The sequence below is a fragment of the Oncorhynchus clarkii genome, chromosome 33 (genome assembly GCF_045791955.1).
Source record: "Oncorhynchus clarkii lewisi isolate Uvic-CL-2024 chromosome 33, UVic_Ocla_1.0, whole genome shotgun sequence".
In the NCBI taxonomy this organism is placed as follows: Eukaryota; Metazoa; Chordata; class Actinopteri; order Salmoniformes; family Salmonidae; genus Oncorhynchus; species Oncorhynchus clarkii.
Window position 1 is genome coordinate 10464155 of NC_092179.1, and position 15959 is coordinate 10480113.

A 15959-nucleotide genomic window follows, 5' to 3' on the forward strand; every position below is an offset into this window, starting at 1 on the left:
ACCAGCTAACTGGCTACAAGCTATTTGGTCATTGTTAGTTTTAACCTGGATAACACTCGCCAGTCCAGCTTCCCTGCCCCATCCACCGCTGCCCCTTGGACACTGATCACTTGGCTACATAGCTGATGCATGCTGGACTGTCCATTAATCACGGTAATCCATTCTGCTTGTTTATGTTTTATCTGTCGGCCCCAGCCGCACTTAGGCTCTGTGTGTAGTTAATCCGACCCTCTGCCTAATCAATCGCCATTCTACCTGCTGTTGTTGTGCTAGCTGATTAGCTGTTGTCTCACCTACTGTTTTAGCTAGCTCTCCCAATTCAACACCTGTGATTACTGTATGCCTTGCTGTATGTCTCTCTCAAATGTCAATATGCCTTGTATACTGTTGTGCAGGTTAGTTATCATTGTTTTAGTTTACAATGGAGCCCCTAGTTCCACTCTTTATACCCCTGTTACCTCCTTTGTCCCACCCCCCACACATGCGGTGACCTCACCCATTACAACCAGCATGTCCAGAGATACAACCTCTCTCATCATCACCCAGTGCCTGGGCTTACCTCCGCTGTACCCGCACCCCACCATACCCCTGTTTGCGCATTATGCCCTGAATATATTCTACCATGCCCAGAAACCTGCTCCTCTTATTCTCTGTCCCCAACGCCCTAGGCGACCAGTTTTGATAGCCTTCAGCCGCACCCTCATACTACTCCTTCTCTGTTCCGCGGGTGATGTGGAGGTAAACCCAGGCCCTGCATGTCCCCAGGCACCCTCATTTGTTGACTTCTGTGATCGAAAAAGCCTTGGTTTCATGCATGTCAACATCAGAAGCCTCCTCCCTAAGTTTGTCTTACTCACTGCTCTAGCACACTCTGCTAACCCTGATGTCCTTGCCGTGTCTGAATCCTGGCTCAGGAAGGCCACCAAAAATTCGGAGATTTCCATACCCAACTATAACATCTTCCGTCAAGATAGAACTGCCAAAGGAGGAGGAGTTGCAGTCTACTGCAGAGAGAGCCTGCAAAGTAATGTCATACTTTCCAGGTCCATACCCAAACAGTTCGAACTACTAATTTTGAAAATTACTCTCTCCAGAAATAAGTCTCTCACTGTTGCCGCCTGCTACCGACCCCCCTCAGCTCCCAGCTGTGCCCTGGACACCATTTGTGAATTGATCGCCCCCCATCTAGCTTCAGAGTTTGTTCTGTTAGGTGACCTAAACTGGGATATGCTTAACACCCCGGCAGTCCTACAATCTAAGCTAGATGCCCTCAATCTCACTCAAATCATCAAGGAACCCACCAGGTACAACCCTAACTCTGTAAACAAGGGCACCCTCATTGACGTCATCCTGACCAACTGGCCCTCCAAATACACCTCCGCTGTCTTCAACCAGGATCTCAGCGATCACTGCCTCATTGCCTGTATCCGCTACGGAGCCGCAGTCAAACGACCACCCCTCATCACTGTCAAACGCTCCCTAAAACACTTCTGTGAGCAGGCCTTTCTAATCGACCTGGCCCGGGTATCCTGGAAGGACATTGACCTCATCCCGTCAGTTGAGGATGCCTGGTCTTTCTTTAAAAGTAACTTCCTCACCATTTTAGATAAGCATGCTCCGTTCAAAAAATGCAGAACTAAGAACAGATATAGCCCCTGGTTCACTCCAGACCTGACTGCCCTCGACCAGCACAAAAACATCCTGTGGCGGACTGCACTAACATCTAACAGTCCCCGCGATATGCAACTGTTCAGGGAAGTCAGGAACCAATACACACAGTCAGTCAGGAAAGCTAAAGCCAACTTCTTCAGGCAGAAGTTTGCATCCTGTAGCTCCAACTCCAAAAAGTTCTGGGACACTGTGAAGTCCATGGAGAACAAGAGCACCTCCTCCCAGCTGCCCACTGCACTGAGGCTAGGTAACACGGTCACCACCGATAAATCCATGATTATCGAAAACTTCAACAAGCATTTCTCAACGGCTGGCCATGCCTTCCGCCTGGCTACTCCAACCTCGTCCAACAGCTCCCCCCCCCCCGCAGCTACTCGCCCAAGCCTCTCCAGGTTCTCCTTTACCCAAATCCAGATAGCAGATGTTCTGAAAGAGCTGCAAAACCTGGACCCGTACAAATCAGCTGGGCTTGACAATCTGGACCCTCTATTCCTGAAACTATCCGCCGCCATTGTCGCAACCCCTATTACCAGCCTGTTCAACCTCTCTTTCATATCGTCTGAGATCCCCAAGGATTGGAAAGCTGCCGCAGTCATCCCCCTCTTCAAAGGGGGCGACACCCTGGACCCAAACTGTTACAGACCAATATCCATCCTGCCCTGCCTATCTAAGGTCTTCGAAAGCCAAGTCAACAAACAGATCACTGACCATCTTGAATCCCACCGTACCTTCTCCGCTGTGCAATCTGGTTTCCGAGCTGGTCACGGGTGTACCTCAGCCACGCTCAAGGTACTAAACGATATCATAACCGCCATCGATAAAAGACAGTACTGTGCAGCCGTCTTCATAGACCTTGCCAAGGCTTTCGACTCTGTCAATCACCGTATTCTTATTGGCAGACTCAGTAGCCTCGGTTTTTCGGATGACTGCCTTGCCTGGTTCACCAATTACTTTGCAGACAGAGTTCAGTGTGTCAAATCGGAGGGCATGCTGTCCGGTCCTCTGGCAGTCTCTATGGGGGTGCCACAGGGTTCAATTCTCGGGCCGACTCTTTTCTCTGTATATATCAATGATGTTTCTCATGCTGCGGGCGATTCCCTGATCCACCTCTACGCAGACGACACCATTCTATATACTTCCGGCCCGTCCTTGGACACTGTGCTATCTAACCTCCAAACGAGCTTCAATGCCATACAGCACTCCTTCCGTGGCCTCCAACTGCTCTTAAACGCTAGTAAAACCAAATGCATGCTTTTCAACCGTTCGCTGCCTGCACCCGCACGCCTGACCAGCATCACCACCCTGGATGGTTCCGACCTTGAATATGTGGACATCTATAAGTACCTAGGTGTCTGGCTAGACTCTAAACTCTCCTTCCAGACCCATATCAAACATCTCCAATCGAAAATCAAATCAAGAGTCGGCTTTCTATTCCGCAACAAAGCCTCCTTCACTCACGCCGCCAAACTTACCCTAGTAAAACTGACTATCCTACCGATCCTCGACTTCGGCGATGTCATCTACAAAATTGCTTCCAACACTCTACTCAGCAAACTGGATGCAGTTTATCACTGTGCCATCCGTTTTGTCACTAAAGCACCTTATACCACCCACCACTGCGACTTGTATGCTCTAATCGGCTGGCCCTCGCTACATATTCGTCGCCAGACCCACTGGCTCCAGCTCATCTACAAGTCCATGCTAGGTAAAGCTCCGCCTTATCTCAGTTCACTGGTTACGATGGCAACACCCATCCGTAGCACGCGCTCCAGCAGGTGTATCTCACTGATCATCCCTAAAGCCAACACCTCATTTGGCCGCCTTTCGTTCCAGTTCTCTGCTGCCTGTGATTGGAACGAATTGCAAAAATCGCTGAAGTTGGAGACTTTTATCTCCCTCACCAACTTCAAACATCTGCTATCTGAGCAGCTAACCGATCGCTGCAGCTGTACATAGTCTATTGGTAAATAGCCCACCCATTTTCACCTACCTCATCCCCATACTGTTTTTATTTATTTATTTTTCTGCTCTTTTGCACACCAATATCTCTACCTTTACATAACCATCTGATCATTTATCACTCCAGTGTTAATCTGCATAATTGTAATTATTTGCCTACCTTCTCATGCCTTTTGCACACAATGTATATATAGACTCCCCTTTTTTCTACTGTGTTATTGACTTGTTAATTGTTTACTCCATGTGTAACTCTGTGTTGTCTGTTCACACTGCTATGCCTTATCTTGGCCAGGTCGCAGTTGCAAATGAGAACTTGTTCTCAACTAGCCTACCTGGTTAAATAAAGGTGAAATAAAAAAAAAAAAAAAATTCAATATGCAAATTAGACTTGGCTTTTGTTTGACAGTTATATCTCCCATTGGCCCCACTATCCTTTTGCTGTCAAAAGTAAATCCCCAATTATTTTTCAGTAATACATGTCTACTCAAATACATAGCACACTGTAGTTTTGTCTTGAGAGAAAGGGTTGCATATCTCTTTCTCCCCGCCCAGTTTAAGATCACACCCACCTGGCATGATAACCAACAAAAACTAGAGATTGTCACAGACAGAGGGAATGGGGATGTGACAACTTGTTTTCTAACAGGTTACAATTTCACCTGCATACTTCAATAGACAAACATAAACGGGGAAAGGAGATAACGCACGATGAGAGATGATTATGAAGACTCTGTGACGAGGTAAACTCAGGTCATGAATTCAATTGTGGAATTAATGGGAATGTTCTAGTCTGTGCCATGTATTTAACACTGTAATTTCGAAGGCTTTGGGTGTTGGGAAAATGAATATGCATGAAAGTTAGAAATAGCCTATCATTTCTAATTAAACCATGGGTGGGATGAGTTTCATAGTTTCCATGATGATAGGCTAACCTGAGAGTTTTGTGTTATAATGAATAGCCTATATAACTAGCATAAATCAACCCTAAATTATTTTTTTCTTTGCAGAGAGATGTCGGACCACAAGAAGGGATTATTTGAGCGCATGCCATATGTCAGACCCATAGCGCTCGGCCTCTCCATGGATCACCAGATAGCGCATTACAAGGGCACGCGTGGACTGCCCTTTCCTCTGGACACAACAACCTACCTGGATCCTGTGTACGGTCAGAGATTCGCAGGGAGTCTCTCGTATTTCCCATTCCACAGGCACATCGGTGTCTATGACTATTCATTCGAACCAGCGTTCATTCGGAAAAGGAACGAAAGGGAACGGCAGCGGGTGCGCTGCGTAAACGAGGGTTACGCACGGCTCCGGGAGCATCTTCCCCAAGAGTTCGAGGACAAAAGACTCAGCAAAGTGGAGACACTTCGTGCTGCAATATACTACATTAAACACTTGCAGAGTCTGTTAGATGTCAACGTGTCCAGTGGTGGTGGGATAGTTGAAATGTCAGCTGGAGAGATGCGCAGCCGTGCGCCCGTGTCAAAGATGACAGAATGCTACAGCGACGGCGAGTCAAAGAACAGCGACAGTGGAGAGTTGAGTTTCTAGAACTGTGTAAAAACGAATAAATTGTATTTCATTTCACTTTATTGCATCCTTGTTGAGGTTTGTTCCAGAAAAATGACGTGAAAGTTATATCCATGAGCTGTGTACTCTCTCATTAATTTCAATGAACATGTTGATCACTTGATTTTGACAAAAAGCCACAAGACAGTGCATTTTGACAACGAACACCGTGGACTCTGTAAAGCCTGCTATCAGATGCTAAATCAGGTTAAAAGTTGCACTGTTTCTCTCACGGAGATAGTGCATCCCAGGCCAGCCCCAGGGACGAGGGTATTGTTGTTTGCCTTTGTAAACCAGTGTGAGGCACCTTAACCCAAATATATTTTGCATAGGTACAGTACGTGGTTTGCAATGCATTGAACATATACAGTGTCATCTCATCACTCCCAGGTCAAAAACAGGTCACTAGAGATATAATTGTGTGGGTCTACATTCCTTTTGACACGTTCCGCTGTGTCAGTGTCTCAGTGAAAGGATGATTGGAGAGAAGAAAAATCTCCAGACTTTTTTTGGTTGAGAGAATTAATCAAGTTTAATCCTTAACTATTTGACACTGATGTGATGGACTGAAAGCAAGTGGATTTGAGTCATCCATCCTTTCAGAATTTGAACTCAGTCCAGGGGAGAGTAGGCCCGAACATCAATGCCTTGAGGACAGGAGAGCCTGGAGTGACGTATCCATTGGAAGTGTGTATCTCATGTCTGTTTACACTCTACACTCTGACTAATAGGTTAACATCTATCACACTTTATCATGTGTGGATGATTGACACTTTTTCATTAATTCTGAGCATAATCTTTGGCAGTGATGAAAGGTGACACTTATTTTCCTTGTATGGCGCCCTTTTGGGACACCATATCACAACAAGTATTAAAATAGGACGTACAGTATTTTCAGTATCATTTTGTTAATAAAATGGACACCATTATCCAGTTGTCACAAACAAACACATCCATTATCTGATATTGCCAGGCAGCCAAGAAAATAAAATACACAGGACTTTGTTGATGCAAACACAACACTACTGTTTTACTGTAACACATCTTGGAGATAAACACATCTTGGAGATGATATCAATTAATTTTGACCCCCTGTGAAGTATATTTGGACTTCCTGAGAACTTCAAAGCTAGTGACCATCTGAGGGTGCCATCTGAGGGTGCCATCTGAGGGTGTGTAGGAAGTTCTCCATCCTAATAGTCTGTGGAATGCATTAAAAACCCTCAGCACCTGAGAGAAAGCCATCCAGCTATGTATCTGTTTACATTTCACACCTCTACAGACCTGCAGGGAAGTAGGTGCACGTATATCCTAATTCTTCTTAAGAGGAAAGCCATAGATTAAAATCAATACTTCTCAAGGAAAACCACAGAATAAGAAAACAAATCCCAACAGGTACAGGATAGATTAAGTGGGAGACCAGCAGAGTTGATAGTCAATGAACCATGCTGGCAAGGAAGAATGATTGTCAGTGTCATAGAAGCGTGACATCCTCAATAAAAGGTTGTTTGGCTCTGCAGTGTGAATTAGAACCAATAATTAGCAGAGTGCTGGTACCCAGGGCCTTGCTGGCTCAGTGGCAGCCTGTCGAGAGGGAACAGGAGCTACTCATATGAAAGCACGTTCCGTAACGGATGTTTTCTTTTTCCCACAGAGATTTTAATCACAGTCAAACACATTCCTTGGTTGCTCAGAGACGTGCAATTAATTGTTTTCTTGTCGTTACAAAAGGTTTGGATGTGGTTGTATTCCAATGCAAAGCAGATTCTATCAGTATTGTTTGGCCAAAGAAATGTACACCTTTGGTGCAACATACTGTATTTGATGTGTTGGTGTGACAATTCAGCAGCATTCAACTTTCCTTGGCCTAGCTGACTGAGCAAAGCCTCCTCTCTCAGTCCAATAGGTGCTTTTCAAATGTGAGTTTCAGGCGGTCGGAGTAATCTGAAAGCTTTGGCCAACGATAGCACATACCTTGGTAAACGTGCAGTGCGTGGGTATGTCCGTCCCGGTGCCATGCTTCTCTCGCTCTCTTTGCGGGAGAACTATAAATCTTTAGTGGGATATGTATAATTCCAAACACAGACAAACAACTGTAACATGACTTCTCTGGGCCCAAAAAAATGAGCAGAGACACTGGGCCGGTATCGGTGCAGGATAAACACTCTCTGGGGGACAATGACACCGCCATTCTCTCTATTTGATGAAGATCACCCACAACAAGATTATTGGTCCACATCTAGGAGTAGGAAGAAAACATAAGGAAGTACTAAAATGTTAGATAAATAAGGCTGCTGCCAAATAGTAGACTGCACTAGTATTCCCAAAGCAACATTCCCAAAGCTCCTGTTCATGATAGCCCATAAAAGCCAGAAGGGGAATGATATTTAGTCTGTTAGTGTTTGTGCAAATAGATGGACTGCAGGGCATGGCTGCCTAAGTGTGTTTATCCCCATGAGGTGTGTGTGTGTGTGTGTGTGTGTGTGTGTGTGTGTGTGTGTGTGTGTGTGTGTGTGTGTGTGTGTGTGTGAGCCAGACATGTGTCAGTGATAGAGAGGCTAGATAAGTCTTATCAGCTGAGGCAACATCAGTGCGGGACCACCAGCGGAGGAGCGGTAACGTGTATCGACAGAAACCTCACAGGCTTGTGGCGGAAATGTGAACTGTGATGAACGGAGACAGAGAGGAGGGAGGGTACAGGGTGCTGGCTGGGTACTGGCTACTGGCTACTGCTCAGAGACAAATCTGGTGTATCAGATCGCAGTTAGTGTATCAGATTGCAGTGTTCTTGGAGATACAGATGGCCTTTTCAATCTCATTTTGTTTTTAATCATATAACTGGACAATCATTCAAATATTATAGTTTGTCTCTCTGCTTGTTTTGATTGTAGATTTTGAACTGCAGCATATGCATAGCTGAGGGTCTACTGCCCCCTTCTGGGGATATTTGGTTTTGCTCCGTGTTTCATAGGTGGTACATGTCCAATAGACAGACCTACATAATTAGGCTAAGACCACTTGGCATTTGCATATCAGTTTGGAAGGTGAGGACCCGAGCCTGAGGGGATGATCCTACATGTCAGTCTGGTTATTCAGCAAACCATTCCACAGGACTGAACAAGACAAAGAGACAATAACACACTCATAGTCTTTGTACATACAGTATATTGAATGATTATTTTTCAAACATATTTACAGTGGTGAGAGACAATGAAATCATGACATTGAAGAACTTTAGTCGAAGAGTTATGAGGCAGTGCTTAGTCACGTGTGTGTCCATGTGCGATAGCAGTGAAATGGGCTTGATAGCAGTGTACAAACAACTCAGTCAGGATGGCCACTACACTTCTACACCCAGACGCAGACTCAGCTCTTGCAAAAGGCTGTCTCTCTCCCGCTCCAACAGGGAGATTTTAACATTCTTCTCACTCACCTCCTGCCAAAATAAAAACATTTGAAAAATGGCCTCCTCCACCTACCAACCAACATGAATCAAAAGAACTGAAGGAGGATGCTTTAGTGGTAGGCTGTGAAATAAACAAGCCAGCACACCCGTTAGCTCTCCAAGACCAGGGTTGGAGATCAAGGATAAAGATACTGAAGGGGTTCTCTCTCACCTGTACCAGCACCGTGTTCTGCCACCGTAGCTCACTGTCTGATACTTCCACCCCGTTCCTCTTTGGAGAGGAGGGACAGCTGATTACGTTGGGCATACTCATCAGACTACCCAGAGATCCATTCATCCTCTGGATCTGAGACCTCAGGAGGCACGATGACGCCCCCTGTACAGAGTGTTGAGAGGTGAGATGTTTAATATCAACAGGATGGTTTAACGACGTTTGCACGCTTGTAAAGTCATAGACATAGCTCAGCTTGCCAAGGCATACAATTCCTAGATCAAAGTCTAGTTAGACTACTCATTTTTACTGTTGGTGCCAACATGGAGAACAATTTTGCCAAGTTCTGTATCTACAGTGCCTTGCGAAAGTATTCGGCCCCCTTGAACTTTGCGACCTTTTGCCACATTTCAGGCTTCAAACATAAAGATATAAAACTGTATTTTTTTGTGAAGAATCAACAACAAGTGGGACACAATCATGAAGTGGAACGACATTTATTGGATATTTCAAACTTTTTTAACAAATCAAAAGCTGAAAAATTGGGCGTGCAAAATTATTCAGCCCCCTTAAGTTAATACTTTGTAGCGTCACCTTTTGCTGCGATTACAGCTGTAAGTCGCTTGGGGTATGTCTCTGTCAGTTTTGCACATCGAGATACTGACATTTTTTCCCATTCCTCCTTGCAAAACAGCTCGAGCTCAGTGAGGTTGGATGGAGAGCATTTGTGAACAGCAGTTTTCAGTTCTTTCCACAGATTCTCGATTGGATTCAGGTCTGGACTTTGACTTGGCCATTCTAACACCTGGATATGTTTATTTTTGAACCATTCCATTGTAGATTTTGCTTTATGTTTTGGATCATTGTCTTGTTGGAAGACAAATCTTCGTCCCAGTCTCAGGTCTTTTGCAGACTCCATCAGGTTTTCTTCCAGAATGGTCCTGTATTTGGCTCCATCCATCTTCCCATCAATTTTAACCATCTTCCCTGTCCCTGCTGAAGAAAAGCAGGCCCAAACCATGATGCTGCCACCACCATGTTTGACAGTGGGGATGGTGTGTTCAGCTGTGTTGCTTTTACGCCAAACATAACGTTTTGCATTGTTGCCAAAAAGTTAAATATATACGACTGATTGTTGATTGTTGTGGACTCTGTCCTATGGACAGTCTCCCACCTCAGCTGTAGATCTCTGCAGTTCATCCAGAGTGATCATGGGCCTCTTGGCTGCATCTCTGATCAGTCTTCTCCTTGTATGAGCTGAAAGTTTAGAGGGACGGCCAGGTCTTGGTAGATTTGCAGTGGTCTGATACTCCTTCCATTTCAATATTATCGCTTGCACAGTGCTCCTTGGGATGTTTAAAGCTTGGGAAATCTTTTTGTATCCAAATCCGGCTTTAAACTTCTTCACAACAGTATCTCGGACCTGCCTGGTGTGTTCCTTGTTCTTCATGATGCTCTCTGCGCTTTTGACGGACTTCTGAGACCATCACAGTGCAGGTGCATTTATACGGAGACTTGATTACACACAGGTGGATTGTATTTATCATCATTAGTCATTTAGGTCAACATTGGATCATTCAGAGATCCTCACTGAACTTCTGGAGAGAGTTTGCTGCACTGAAAGTAAAGGGGCTGAATAATTTTGCACACCCAATTTTTCAGTTTTTGATTTGTTAAAAAAGTTTGAAATATCCAATAAATGTCGTTCCACTTCATGATTGTGTCCCACTTGTTGTTGATTCTTCACAAAAACATACAGTTTTATATCTTTATGTTTGAAGCTTGAAATGTGGCAAAAGGTCGCAAAGTTCAAGGGGGCCGAATACTTTCGCAAGGCACTGTATGTCTATCTGTGTAAAACAGTCTCCATCTCGCTGTAGTAACTCACCGCTCCTCCCCACACCTCTCCTCCCCACTCCTTTGCCCTAGCCCCAGCCCTGGTGCACACGTTAGCCTGCCTGGCTCTGTTGTCCTCCAGTATGCGTCGGTACCAGGGCCGGGCTTGCTCCAGAACCTGCAGCCCGGCCCACAGGGAGTCCTTCTCCCTTTCCAAGTCCTTCAGCCTCTTTATCTGAGAGAACAAGAAGTGAAATTTAGGCAGCATTCAAATTCAATTTTCCATTTAGGAGATTTTGTGTTGGAAAGGGAAGTTGGTGCGGCTACAAGTATGTTCTGTTGGACATGGAAATAGAGTGTAGATGAGTAGCCTACTACTGTGCGACTGTAATACTATTTTAGGCTTTTGCCAGGAAGCTGTGAGAAGCTGGACTAAACATGTGGAAATTTGTCATCGGGGTGGCTGTTGCTGTGGAGTCATGCTGCTCTGCCGTAGAAGACAAAACATGGACCTGTATCCATGAAACTAGAACTACCTCATAGAAACAAGGAGTGAATAGAGTCATTTTAAGCAATGGCAAAATGTAATTATGTAGGCTTCTGTGTGCAAAAGAAGCTTCAGATGGAAGCTGGGGGCTAATATGTTGTCACCCAATACAAACTCGATACAATAGCTTGTGTTTACAACGTTTGGAAGTGATTATCTCATTGTAACTCCCTCTCTCGTTTCATGTTGAACAGACACTGAATATCTATAATCACAACTGCAGTTCCCTACATAATCTTATGTAAAATAAGGCCATGTGAAATGCACACAACGCCATTCCTGTCTCGATACACTCACTTTGGTAATATGCAGAATGTACTGTACCGTACAATTGCTAAGTCAGTCAGTTAGACAGAGACACGTTGTGCACGTCTGTCGCACGCACACACACACACACACACACACACACACACACACACACACACACACACACACACACACACACACACACACACACACACACACACACACACACACACACACACACACACACACACACACACACACACACACACACACACACACACACACACACACACACACACACACACACACACACACACACACACACAGATCTAACCCACACACAGATCTAACCCACACACAGATCTAACCCACACACAGGTCTCACCCATAGGTAGAAGCGTAGGGCGTCAAGGCTATAGAGGCTGCTCCGGAGAGGGACGATAACCGAGGTGTAGGACCCAGGGACCGGGCACTGCGGGCAGGCCATGGGAGAGCCCTGCCTCTGCCAGCCCAACACAGCCCTCGTGCCCTACACTGCCCTACACACAGCCCTAGACTGTTCTACGCGGTCATATGCTGTCCTACTCAATCCTACACAGCTCTACTCCTCCCTTAACAGCAGCACAGCCAGCTAGGGAACACAGCAGGCTTCGTCTGAACAGGACAGGAACAAATAGAGAGGGAGAGAATCCGAGAGAGAGATGGTGTGAACAGGAGTGGAAAGAGGCATGGGTAGTGAACTCCACAGTGCCCTGGGGAAAGGTAATGGAAAATTCCATGTGTCATTGTCATGACTGGCTTATTGACAGATCCAGTAGAGGGGACTGAACAAGGCAATGGAAAAAAAGACAGCAGCGACAGAAAACAGAAAACAGGAATTGGAAAAGTGAGGCTGACGTATTTTTTGACTGGGGGGGGGGGGGGGGGGGGGGACACAGGCATGGAGACAGCAGCCTCTGTTCCCCTGTTCTACACACTACATCAAAAACATTCCCTATTGAAACAGAGGAGTGCAGACTGAACGGGTGTATCCCTGGTTTCAGGCAAACAGTTTCAGGTCCGTTCTGTTCCAACATGTTATGGAATGTGACTTCAACTGAGCATAGAGATCATGCAATGCAAAGTACCATAAAGGAGTGTACAGGTGTGTACAGTACGCTTAGGTCATTGCCTGCTGTCAAACGAGACTGACAACAAGCCTCAGGCTTACATGACTCTACACTCCTAGACAAAAAGGGTGACAAAGGGGCTCTGGCTGTCCCTATAGGATGACCTTTCTTGGTTCCGTGTAGAACCATTTTGGGTTTCATGTAGAACCCTCTGTGGAAAGGGTTCTACATGGAACCCAAAATGGTTCTACTTGGAACCTAAAGGGTTCTTCAAAGGGTTCTCCTATACGAACAGCCAAAGAACCCTTTTATGTTCTAGATAGCAGTTTCTTTCTAAGAGTGTACACCATTATACTAGTGTAACTGGTTATGCTTTTAATGTGTCAATTTGTTTTTGAGAGTCTGGTAAGCCTGGTTGAAATGGCAAATTGACACGGCACGCAACACTCTGTCACTGACATAGAGAAGAAAACCAATGATTACCTTGGGGATTTGCTGCAGATGCCCATGGCAAAATGTAACCCTGGTCAAAATGTAACCCTGGTCAAAATGTGACCATAGCACAGAGAGCAGTTTGGCCCCATTACATTTTTTCAAGGGTCAAGACAATGTAGCCTACTGTAAAATCATGCGCCGAATTCAACAATACAACACCTTACAGTGAAATGCTTACTTACAAGCCCTTAACCAACAATGCAGTTTTAAGAACATCGCTAAAAAAGTAAGAGATAAGAATAACAAATAATTAAAGAGCAGCAGTAAATAACAATAGCGGGGCTATATACAGCCCTCACAGTCTGCGTCCTATAACGGCAAAGTGCAGACCTGGGTGCGCTCGCAACGTTGGACAAAAGCCTGAGTGGACTCGGCGAACTGAGATGAGAACAGCGGAGGCTGGTACCCGAGGCTACTCTGAAAAGGAGATAGCCCGGTCGCAGACGAAGGAAGCGAGTTGTGGGCGTATTCTGCCCAGGGGAGCTGTTCTGACCAAGACGCAGGGTTGCGAAAAGAAAGACTGCGTAAGATGCGACCAATAGTCTGATTGGCCCGTTCTGCTTGACCGTTAGACTGGGGGTGAAAGCCGGAAGAGAGACTGGGGGTACCATTTCACATGACAAGAGACGTTCCAGGAGAGGATAGAATTACTAGACCAATTAATGGAAGGATTATGACAAACTAGCCAGGGATGGCCCAAAACAACAGGTGTAAAAGGTGAACGAAAAATCAAAAAAGAAATGGTTTCGCTATGATTACCAGAAACAGTGAGGGTTAAAGGTAGCGTCTCACGCTGAATCCTGGGGAGAGGACTACCATCCAGAGCGAACAAGGCCGTGGACTCCCTTAACTGTCTGAGAGGAATGTCATGTTCCCGAGCCCAGGTCTCGTCCATAAAACAGCCCTCCGCCCCAGAGTCTATTAAGGCACTGCAGGAAGCTGACGAACCGGTCCAGCGTAGATGGACCGACAAGGTAGTGCAGGATCTTGAAGGAGAGACAGGAGTAGTAGCGCTCACCAGTAGCCCTCCGCTTACTGATGAGCTCTGGCTTTTACTGGACATGAAGTGACAAAATGACCAGCAGAACCGCAATAGAGACAGAGGCGGTTGGTGATTCTCCGTTCCCTCTCCTTAGTCGAGATGCGGATACCTCCCAGCTGCATAGGCTCAGCTCCCGAGCCGGCAGAGGAAGATGTAAGGAACCTCCCGGGAGAGAATCAGAGTCAATGTGTCAGTGTGCATTGGTGTCAAAGTAATTGAGGTAATTATGTACATGTAGGTAGAGTTATTAAAGTGGCCATGCTTAGATAATAACAGAGAGGAGCAGCAGTGTAGAAGGGGGGGGGGACAATGCAAGTAGTCAGGGTAGCCATTTGATTAGCTGTTCAGGAGTCTAATGGCTTGGGGGTAGAAGCTGTTTTGAAGCCTCTTGGAACTAGACTTGGTGCTCCGGCACCAGTTGCGGTGCGGTAGCAGAGAGAACAGTTTATGACTTGGGTGGCTGGAGTCTTTGACCATTTTTAGGGCCTTGCTCTGGCACCACCTGGTATAGAGGTCCTGGATGGCAGGAAGCTTGGCCCCGGTGATGTACTAAAACCACATCAATCTAAATATCCTCTTAGCGTCGTTTAAATGATGAGTAGAGAGATTGGAAGTTCCATAACTACAGCAAGGGAATGTGTGAACAGGCTAACTCAGACGAGAAATGCTACAGAAAACAGAACTATGTGTTCCCAATTTTCAGATGGGTGTGGGACAAAAAATCTGACTTGACGCCTCCCTATACCATACACAGAGTCAATGGGCCACTCCCCATACCATACACAGAGTCAATGGGCCTTTCCCTATACCATACATAGAGTCAATGGGCCACTCCCTATACCATACACAGAGTCAATGGACCACACCCTATACCATACACAGAGTCAATGGGCCTTCTCTATACCATACACAGAGTCAATGGACCACTCCCTATACCATACACAGATGGGCCTCTCTCCCTATACCATACACAGAGTCAATGGGCCTCTCCCTATACCATACCCAGAGTCAATGGGCCTCTCCCTATACCATACCCAGAGTCAATGGGCCTCTCCCTATACCATACACAGAGTCAATGGGCCTCTCACTATACCATACACAGAGTCAATGGGCCTCTCCCTATACCATACACAGAGTCAATGGGCCTCTTCCTATACCATACACAGAGTCAATGGGCCTCTTCCTATACCATACACAGAGTCAATGGGCCTCTCCCTTCCATTCACTCATCAGATGTCGGTGGAAAATGCAGTGAAGCATTGTATCCAGCTAGATAGAGACAAAGCTACTTGTTGTAACAGTAGTGCCTGTTTACTGCTGGTAGCAGCTGGTTCACAGATTACATTTTCTAACTTTCTAAACAAGGTTGTGCCCTTTTACAACCACGTGGGGGCAGTAAAAGAGTACAATTCAGTGCAGTCTGGTTCAGTGGGTTCAATGCCAAGATTTTCCAGGATAAAAAAAACACAACTGCCTTCAATCACCAAGTATTGCAGCTACATCATGGGAGATTCCTAAATCTATATGACAGGATCTAAGTCAACTCAGGAGGACTTGTTCTGGAGGTCTCCAGGACAGGGTCTTCAATCTCCAACTCACATAACATAATCCTCAAACTAAAATCAACCAGAGTCAGTCTAGATCAAAGCAGCAAGGAATAAACTGACACGTCACTGGGCCACGTGCTAAAATCTTTGAAATACCAGGCTAAAGAGAACCGTTGACTTTGCGTCACGCTACGTGCTGTAGGACTCCAGCAAGATAAACAACATAACTCTGGTCTGCACCAGAGACATCAAATCAAAGTTGAGCGTACACAGATTTGCAGATGTTATCGCAGGTGTAGTGAAAAGCTACAACGGTGT

At 45.7% G+C, this 15959-nt stretch overlaps 2 protein-coding genes across 2 annotated transcripts; one reads left to right on the forward strand and one right to left on the reverse strand.

Moving 5' to 3' along the window:
- Positions 1-4256: 4256 nt before the first annotated feature.
- LOC139392564 (achaete-scute homolog 1b-like) lies at positions 4257-5184 on the forward strand. Its single transcript, XM_071140608.1, has 2 exons — positions 4257-4370; positions 4638-5184. Exons 1-2 carry the CDS (start codon positions 4339-4341, stop codon positions 5182-5184), a joined length of 579 nt encoding a protein of 192 aa, XP_070996709.1. The 5' UTR covers positions 4257-4338.
- Positions 5185-8361: 3177 nt separating this feature from the next.
- Positions 8362-11984, reverse strand: LOC139393166 (suppressor APC domain-containing protein 1-like). The gene is made up of 4 exons (XM_071141565.1): positions 11834-11984; positions 10723-10890; positions 8820-8984; positions 8362-8638 (listed from the first exon to the last, which is right to left on the reverse strand). The coding sequence occupies exons 1-4, from the start codon at positions 11933-11935 to the stop codon at positions 8543-8545; spliced, it is 531 nt and encodes a 176-aa protein (XP_070997666.1). The 5' UTR covers positions 11936-11984; the 3' UTR covers positions 8362-8542.
- Between the last annotated feature and the right edge of the window lie 3975 nt (positions 11985-15959).